This window comes from Cajanus cajan, chromosome 6 (genome assembly GCF_000230855.2).
Source record: "Cajanus cajan strain Asha chromosome 6, NIPB_CcT2T_4, whole genome shotgun sequence".
NCBI lineage: Eukaryota > Viridiplantae > Streptophyta > Magnoliopsida > Fabales > Fabaceae > Cajanus > Cajanus cajan.
The window spans coordinates 49,515,363-49,525,552 of record NC_138522.1 but is presented as its reverse complement, the minus strand read 5'-3'; the positions used below and the strand labels follow the sequence as shown (position 1 = coordinate 49,525,552).

The window sequence follows — 10,190 nt, the reverse complement described above, 5'->3', positions numbered from 1 at the left end:
TCTATGTTTAGGGCCCACAGTTTATGTCAATTTCTTCATATATCTGTGGACTGTATCGGCCAAGTAAGACCCAGATGCCCTTCCCCGGGGCCTGGATTCATATAAATGAAATGAAGAAATACAAAAAATGAGAAAAGGGAATAAATATGCAAAGAAACAGTGATTACCCAAAAACAAAAATAAAATAGAATGAAATACCTTTCCACACAAAAATTCCATCTTTTTTTTTGGTGACAAATGTAAAGAAAGAAAACAAAGAAAAATCAAACTAAAAGCATCCTAAACAAAACAAACCAACCCTACAACTGGGATAGGGAATTCTCGATGCATGCGCAATTAATAACAATTGAAGAGTAATTTCTGTTTCTTCAATGATTATTAAGGAAGTGTTTGACGTCAAATCCTTCTTTGCCAACCAATTCGCACATGAATTTTTTTCTCAAGACACGTGAGTGAGGGAGCAACTCCATGATCTACCCAATATCTCTCCGATGAGAGTAATCTCATTTGCATAACGATGTTGATGGTTGGTTCCCTCTTGAACAAACTGAACCAGATAAAGAAATTCTGACCGACACTGGACATGAGAGAACCTCCTCTCCCAACATAACTCAAACCCATTTACAAGAATTATAATCTTTGCATGAATATTGTTCGAAATGCCAAGACTTCCAAAAAATCCAAATAAAAATGCATGAACCTCTTCTCCATCATTTATTAAGGGTAATCTACGGATTTTTTTTATTACCCCAAATTATCCAGAAATGAATTTTCTTAGGTTCAGAACAACGTAAAATATGTCGATAGTAAATTTTCTTCTGTCACATAAAAATCTTATTATACAAAAGAGTTATCCTTGATAATAATATAAAATTTAATTTATCAAATATACTTGCTTAATGCCCTTCTTAAAAAAATTGAATTATAAATTCAGAATCGATAACACAATTCAAAATAGATTTGTCTTTAGTTACCTATTGTATTTCCTAAGATGCCATTATTTAATCACAAGTATGAGAATTTGCTAAAATCTTTAATAGCCACTCCTTTATTTTCATCATTGTTCTCATATGTGTTAAGAGTATCTTTGGATGAGGTATTTAAATGGGATAATTTATTTATTTGAAGAATTTCAAATTTCTTAAGATAAAATGTTTTGTTTAGATGAAGAATTTATAAAAAAATTTGAAATTCAAATATTTATGAAATTTCTTAAAATAGTAGAATTTCAAATTATCCTAAAAAAGTAAGAATTTAAAATTTCTCATATTTATTATTCTTATTTCACTTTTTTTTTTATCTTATCTCTTATCTTTTCACTCTTTTAATTATTGAATATTTAAAAATATTTTTAAAATTATTAAATATTATATAATATTAATTTTTAAAATTATTAAATATTTTAAATTGGTTATATTTACTTTTATAAAATTTAATTTAAAATTTTTAACATATGAATATATTTTTAAAACTAATTTTATCATGGTAAAATCAAATTATTATATTCAAACTAAAAATTTAAAATTTTAAAATTAACTTGTCCAAACAAAATATTTTTAAAATGATAAAATTAAAAGTGTCTTTTTTTTTTAAAACCATCTAAGTGTTGCAATTTGATGCTTTTAACTTTTCAAGAGAATCGTGTATATAGAGCACATGTCAAGCTTATAACCATAACCATGTTAATGTCATTTAACGCATATATTAACCAATATTACACATATAATATAGACCAAAGCACACACAAAAGCAGACAAGTAGGAATGAGAAAGAAAAATAGCATGGAAGTATATTCAAAATGGAATTGGACTACAAAATAATGTTTAGGGATTTCATTAATGGTATCACGGATTTGATGGAAAAAATCACATGATAGAGTATTGTTCAGGAGTAGACCATGTATACCTATTTTTCCTCATAGAATAGGCTATACCTAAACAAAGAAAATGGTCCTTACACATGATACGCATGTAGTTAAAGCCCCTTTTAATCCATGTTGGAATAGAAAAGCTAATGCTTTCTCGGCTTTTTTACATAACAAGGGTGTTTTTTTTAATATATTTTTTATATTTTTAAATTTTCAAAATGGGTAACTTAAAAAAAAACTATGGAACTAGGGTAAGTTATGTTTGTAAAATATGACTTTCTCTTCAAAAGTTGTGTTATTCAAACACAACTTCTATTTTTTTTAAAAATAAATAAAACCAAAAGCCATTTTAAAACACGACTTCTAATTTTAAAAAAATATATAAAAACAAAAATTATGTTTTAAAACACAACTATTTTTTTTTAAATAATACATTAAAAATATTATTTTAGCATAAAAATATTAATTTAACATAAAAAACTAAAAATAGGTTTGGTTTGACCCTTTTTTTTTTCATTTTTTTTTCATTTTCAATGAAAATAAGAAATAGGTGTGAAAATACGTTTGCTTAACATTTAGGAAATGTTTTATGAGAAAACATTTTCAAATGAAGCTCATTTTTGAAAATGCGGGTAAGTTATTTTCAATGTTTTCTTCGATTTAAGTTTAAAAATGAAAATAACAAAAATGTGGTGACATGTCCGTAATTAACACGAAAAAATTGTGGACATCCTTTGTCACCTTGTGGATTTCTTCTATTTGTAATGCACCAAGTCACCAAAGTTCAAATCTGTTCTCCCTTTAGTGTCCTTGATGAGATCTACTTCAATGATCCGGTGAGTATAAAGATAACTAAAAATCTAGGATTATTATTTGATATAAATAAATATATACTTTTATATATAATATTTTGTTGATCAATAAAGATATGTATACTTTTTAATTAATCAAAATTTGTAAAGATTCCTAATTTATACACGTAACGACTTATAACTGACAGTAATAACTAAATATGTATTATATCTCATTCATGTGAAAGTGAAACAATTATACAATCATGTATTATAAATGCAGTAGTTTAGTAAAATTAAATTATACAACCTATAATTTGTTAGTCAAATAACTTTTATACAAAATACTACATTGTAGTAGTATCTAAAAATATAAACAACCTTGTCATCCTCTTGATAGCTATCTCAACTACAACACCTTATGCCTATCTCTGTTTTGTTCTCACATCATATATAATCATTGCAATCCAAATCATATGAAAAATACGCAAGAATAAGTTAGAGTTTAAAAAGACAACATATAAACAACATGAAACATCAACAACATTAATATGTCAACACGTCTTCCCTATAAACAGTTTCAACATATAACATCACAATACAACCAACATATATAAATATGAACAACTCAATCTATAACACCATATCAACTTGAACAACATTATATTAACATCACAAATTTTTCATCACAACAACACAATATATACTACATAACAACTACATTGTATCGTCACACATTTCAATTAGGAGATCTCCTATAACACAAAGTGAGAAATTTAAGTAACTTGACCCTATCGGACCAACAATATAGGATGATCTTTTTTGCTTGTTAAATCAATAACAAATTAGATATCAATTCATAATACAACAACTTAGTTTATCGGATGTCACCACTTAATGTATAGTTTTTAACAAATTTTGCTTTTATCCTCTTTCCTTTCACCAAAGTATAAGTGCAACAAAGTTTTTACATGCATAACTTGCATGGTCAATAGCTAGCTTCCACCTTTAAACGAATTGAAAAACAAATATATATGTATAACTTTGCTTAATTTAATCAATTAAAGAGTCTGAAAAACAAATATTAGATAGATGATGTTAGTGGTAGCTACAAATCGATTGATCTTTTCATACCCCAAAGAGAGATAAAGGAAAAATAAAATAAAATAAAAGAGCAGCATGGCTAGCTAATTGGACGAGAAAGAATTTATGTTGAAGCAAAAGCATCTTTTTGATTGCTTCTACTTTAGTGCTGAACCATATAGGAACATTCAGAGGAAGCTATGCACGAGAGGCTTTGTCAATTTAGAACCTATTCATAATCAATTATTTGGTTCAGGGCTTGAAACTGAAGAAAGAAACATGTATAGCAGGTGTGAAAATAGAATGAATTATGAAAGTGGCTCATTCATTTGGCATGATAGGTTGAATGGTAAAGAGAGTGCAAAACATTAAATAATTGAAGATACTTAATTAGAAGTTGATATATGATAGAGGATGCTGGTATAAATTAGGAATGCTTCACACGAGTATCTGTCATCTATCTTAGTACTTGGAAGTATCAAGTTTATCTTTCTTTCGAGGACACATCGCTTCAGTCGTTCTAAGAATTTATTTTTTTCCAGCTTGAATCAATTACTACTCCAAAGTGGCTCTCAAATATTTAGGATTTTAAAAATGTAATGATAAAATAATTAGTAAAATACTAAATTACTAGCAAGCCTACTGTTAAGAAACTACTTAGGTCGTACTAATAGTGAAGTGAGTAGTATGCATGTGATCAAAGGTTTTAATCTTGGTGTGATTATTGTGTAAAAAAGTAAAAAAAAAAAAAAAAAGCCTACAAGAGTTTCCTTTTTCTTACTCGGAATCTGATTCTATCAAACGATAGAGGTAGTTACCCTTTCTCTCTGATTACTTTACTGTAGTCCTATAGTTAGCTGTAGCAACTAGCATTTACTTTTTATAATTATATCTATTATATGAAACCACCCTACTTAGTTAACTCATTTATTCAATTTCTTGAACTTTCTTTGTTCTCTCCCTACTCAGTTAACTCATTTATCCTATTGCATCTTAATTATCTCTCTCTCTCTCTCTATTATTATTTTAGAGAATGCATACTTTAACTCCCACGTTTCACCATATTTGTAGGCTACACTATTTCTTGCAATGATGCAAAATGCATACTTTAACTCCCACGTTTCACCATATTTGTAGGCTGCACTATTTCTTGCAATGATGCAATGGGGAGAGCCACAAGATGGGTGAAGAGCATGTTTGGGATTAAAAGAGAGAAAGAGCAGAAACAAAAGTCAAAGTGTGGAGAGGCCAAAAACATATAATGGTGTTGTTCTCAGAGTAGTATTAATTCTAGAGTCTTGTGTCACAATCAAGGAACTATGCCCCCCAACATTTCACAACCAGAGGCTACTTGGTCACAATCCTTCTACACAGAAGGGGAGAAGGAACAAAACAAGCACGCTTTCGCAGTTGCTGCCGCCACAGCAGCAGTCGCTGATGCTGTTGTGGCGACAGCACGGGCTGTGATGACAGTTGTTAGGCTCACCAGCCAAGGAAGGGGTGGCACCATGTTTGGTGTTAGACCTGAAATTTGGGCTGCCATCAAGGTTCAAACAGTGTTTAGAGGATATCTGGTGAGTTTGTAAGTTTTGCTTATTTATGCCCAAAAATTATAGGCCTTTTGCTTAAATAGTAAGGGGTTTGTTTGACTTGAAATGATGCTCTATTTGTTTTTGGTGCACTGTGTGGAGTGTGGAATTATTGACATTGGTTTTTGAATAGGCAAGGAAGGCATTGAGGGCCTTAAAGGGATTGGTGAAGTTGCAGGCACTTGTCAGAGGGTATTTAGTGAGGAAGCAAGCAACAACAACCCTCCATAGTATGCAGGCTCTTGTCAGAGCTCAAGCTACAATTAGGCCGCACAAATCACACAGCTTCATGAGCACAAAGAATGAAGCATATAGATCTCAAAATAGATCAAGAAGATCCATGGTATTAGAGAGATCTCAGATTGTGGCCACTTTTCTCATTATATTATGCATAGTGGCTATGGACATCAGATATTCTAAGCTAATTATTGTATTAAAATCTTTGCAGGAGAGGTTTGATGGTATACTGAGAGTGAATATGCAGCTCCACACCACAGTAGAAGGGTATCATCTTCTTTTGATGCCACAAACAACAACAAATGTGTTGATGGGTGCCCCAAAATAGTGGAAGTGGTCACTGGCAGGCCTAAGTCAAGGTCTAGAAGGACAATATCAGATTTTGGTGATGAACCATCGTTTCATGCACTTTCTTCTCCCTTACTAATTCCATATAGAACGCCGACACGTTTGTCTATACCAGACCAAAGGAATTTTCAGGACCCTGCATGTAGGTTATCTACGGCACAAAGCACTCCACGTTTCACAAACTCTTGTAGTTGTGGCTCAGTTGCACCTGTGACACCAAAGAGTGTGTGCACTGATAACTTGTTCCTCGGGCAATATGGGAATTTTCCAAATTACATGGCTAGTACTCAGTCTTTTGAGGCCAAAATGAGGTCTTATAGTGCTCCAAAGCAACAACCAAAACAAGGTGCATGGAGGAGGCTTTCCCTCAAAGAAATGGAGTCTAGGAATAGCTTGAGTGGGGTTAGAATGCAAAGGTCTTGCTCACAAGTTCAACAAGTCATTAATTTCAAGAATGTTGTGATGGGGAAGCTTCAGAAATCCACAGAATCTGTTAGGGAGACAGATAGAAATTACTTCTACTAGAGGAGGATGTGACTGTTGAAACTTGGGACAGATTCGAAAAGATATTTAACTCCTTATTTTTCAATGTTTATAAACTCTATTTATAAGCCCCAAGATTGGAAATTTGCTTTTTGTTAGATATTTGTTTTTGAACTGCACGTGACCCCTTTATTTGTTGCACGTGGCATCTTTATTTGGTTTATCTTTATTGTTTTTGTTGATTGAATAAGTCTTTATTATTCCTAAACTTTAGGAGAAATCATTTCAGTTTTATCTTAGTTAGTTTTTTTGTTAATGCAAGTATTATAAATGTATGACAATTGGCAGTCGAATAAAACATATTTCCTACGATCTTATTCTTTAATTCCAACTTATATACTCTTCCTCCTTCAATATTTTATTATCTCTGTTTTTTCCTGCTATCTTCATTCCTTAAAAACAACAATTGGTATCGTGAGCCCTTTTCTTACGGACCTGTGAAAATGGATGCCGAATCAAATTTCTCACAAGTTGCACCTCCAGTCTTTGATGGAGACAACTACGATCTCTGGGCTGTCAAAATGGAGGCTTACCTGGAGGCTCTAGATCTTTGGAAAGCTGTAGAAGCAGAGTATGAAGTTCTTCCGCTGCCGAATAATCCTATCGTGGCCCAGATCAAAATGCACAAGGAGAGAAAAACTAGAAAAGCAAAGGCAAAAACATGTCTATTTGCTGGTGTTTCTCAAGCCATCTTCACAAGAATTAAGACTCTTAAATCAGCAAAAGAAATTTGGGACTATCTAAAGGAAGAGTATGCTGGAGATGAAAGAATAAGAAGCATGAAAGTGCTTAATTTAATGAGGGAATTTGAGTTGCAAAGGATGAAAGAGTATGAGAAAATCAAAGAATACTCAGACAAATTGTTGGGTATTGCCAACAAGATAAGGTTGTTGGGCAGCAATTTTCCTGATTCCATAATTGTTGAGAAAATTCTGGTAACAGTGTCAGAAAAGTATGAAGCATCTACTGCTTCGTTGGAGAACACAAGGGACTTGTCTAAAATCACATTTGCAGAAGTGCTACATGCCTTCCAAGCCCAAGAGCAACGAAGTTTGATGAGGGAAGATCATGCTGTTGAAGGTGCTCTTCTAGTCAAAAGCCAACAAGCCAAAAACTACAAGAAGAATTATCCAGCCAGCAGTTACGATAAAGGAAAAGGTGGAAAGAAAAGTTACCCACCTTGTCAGCATTGTGGCAAAATGGGTCACGCTCCATTCAGATGCTGGCAAAGACCTGATGCTAAATGCAACAAGTGCAATCAAATGGGACATGAAGCAATCATATGCAAGAGCAAAAATCAGCAGCAAGAGGAAGAAGCTAAGGCTGCTGATCAGAAGGAGGAGGACCAACTATTTGTAGCTACTTGTTTCTTGAGTAGTGAATCAAGTGAAAGCTGGCTGATAGATAGCGGTTGTACCAACCACATGACCTTTAACAAGGCTCTTTTCAGAGATTTGAGGCCAACTAATGTCACTAAAGTCAGAATAGGTAATGGTGATCATATCTCAGTCAAAGGAAAGGGGACAATTGCAATCACAAGCTGTACTGGCACAAAGTTCATTCATGATATTTTTCTCGTTCCTGAAATTGACCAGAACTTATTAAGTGTTGGTCAACTGATTGAAAAAGGATTTAAAGTTGTTTTTGAAGATAAATATTGCTTGATTAAAGATGCAGCTGGTCAAGATATGTTTAAGGTAAAAATGAAAGGAAAAAGCTTTGCTCTAAATCCATTGGAGGAGGAGCAGGTTGTTTTTTCTTTGAAGGAGAATGTCACAGAAATCTGGCACAAGAGACTCGGGCACTATCATCATCAAGGACTACTACAAATGAGTGAAAAAGGGCTAGCACTTGATATTCCGGTGCTTGAGGATCAAACTTCAAACTGCAAAGCTTGTCAATTTGGCAAGCAAAACAGAAAAACTTTTTCAAAAACAGCATGGAGAGCATCAAGGAAGCTGCAATTAATTCACACAGATGTTGCAGGGCCTCAAAGAACACCTTCATTGAAAGGTAATCTTTATTATGTTCTCTTCATTGATGACTTTACTAGAATATGTTGGATTTTTTTCTTCAAGAACAAATCAGAGGTGGCTGGAATCTTTTGGAAGTTCAAAGCCAAGGTTGAGAACGAAATTGGTTTCAAAATTCAGATTTTGAGGTCAGACAATGGCACTGAGTACACATCTAAAAAATTCAATCAATTTTGTGAGGATTCCGGCATCGAACATCAACTAACCGCTCCCTATACCCCACAACAAAATGGGGTTAGTGAGAGGAGAAACCGATACATCTTGGAGATGACGAGATGCATGCTATATGAGAAGAATTTACCAAAAGAATTTTGGGCAGAGGCAGCAAGTACAAATACTTCTCTTCAGAATAGACTTCCCACCAAAGCATTGAACGATCAAACACCATTTGAGGTTTGGCATGGTTACAAACCATCTATGAAATTTCTTAAAATATTTGGTTGTTTGTGCTTTACTCATGTTCCACAGAGCAAGCGAGATAAGCTGGATAAAAGAGCATCACAGGGTATCTTTATAGGCTACAGTACAGTCAGCAAAGCCTATAAAATCTTTTAGTCGCAAACCGGGAAAATAATTATTAGCAGGGATGTTCACTTTCTGGAAGATGAAGAATGGAATTGGGATGATAAAAGGAAGACAAATCTGGTTTCTACAGATGTGAAGTTCAAGTCTTTAGCCTCAAACACAAGACAAATTGAAGATGAAAGCTGACAAAATGAATTACTAGATGATGATCCAGTAAGAGGTACCAGATTGCTATCCGAAATTTATGAAAGATGCAATATTTCTGTGTGTGAACCTGCAGATTATGAAGAAGCAAAGAAAAGTCCAAATTGGAGGGCTGCAATGAAGGAGGAATTGTCAATGATCGAGAAAAACCAAACCTGGATTCTTGTGGAAAAACCTCATGGTAGAAAAATAATTGGGGTCAAGTGGGTGTATAGAACTAAATTAAATGCTGACGGTTCTATCAACAAACACAAGGCAAGACTCGTAGTGAAAGGTTATGCACATATTTTTGGTGTAGACTACTCAGATACGTTTGCACCAGTTGCTCGATTAGACACCATTAGGCTGTTACTTGCTATAGCTGCTCAAAGGAATTGGAAGGTTTATCAACTTGATGTTAAATAAGCTTTTTTAAATGGTTTTTTGCAAGAAGAAATATATGTTGAACAACCCCAAGGCTTTGTGAAGGAAGGAGAAGAAGATAAGGTTTATTTACTTAAAAAGGCTCTTTATGGGCTGAAACAAGCCCCAAGATCCTGGTACAGTAGAATTGATGATCATTTGTTGAACTTGGGATTTTTCAAAAGCTTAGCTGAATCAACACTGTATGTTAAGCATGACAGAGCTGACATTCTTATCATCTCACTCTATGTTGATGACCTCTTTGTAACAGGAAGCAACACAAGGCTTGTAGAGAAGCTTAAGAAAGAAATGATGGAGGTGTTTGAGATGACAGACCTTGGTTTAATGACCTTCTTTCTTGGCATGGAGATCAAACAAGGAGAACATGAAGTCTTCATTTGTCAAAAGAAATATGCCAAGGAGATTTTGAAGAAGTTTAAACTTGAAGAATGCAAAGAAATGAACACCCTAATGAATCAAAAGGAAAAGCTATGCAAGGAAGATGGAACTGAGAAGATAGATCAAGCATATTTCAGAAGCATGGTTGGGTGTTTGATGTATCTTACAG

At 33.5% G+C, this 10,190-nt stretch overlaps 1 protein-coding gene across 1 annotated transcript; it reads left to right on the top strand.

Annotated features, from left to right (window-relative positions):
* The first annotated feature begins 3,814 nt into the window (after window positions 1–3,814).
* On the top strand, window positions 3,815–5,934 carry LOC109816098 (protein IQ-domain 26-like). Its single transcript, XM_083077470.1, has 3 exons — window positions 3,815–5,315; window positions 5,464–5,673; window positions 5,779–5,934. Exons 1-3 carry the CDS (start codon window positions 5,061–5,063, stop codon window positions 5,893–5,895), a joined length of 582 nt encoding a protein of 193 aa, XP_082933596.1. The 5' UTR covers window positions 3,815–5,060; the 3' UTR covers window positions 5,896–5,934.
* The last annotated feature ends 4,256 nt before the right edge of the window (window positions 5,935–10,190 follow it).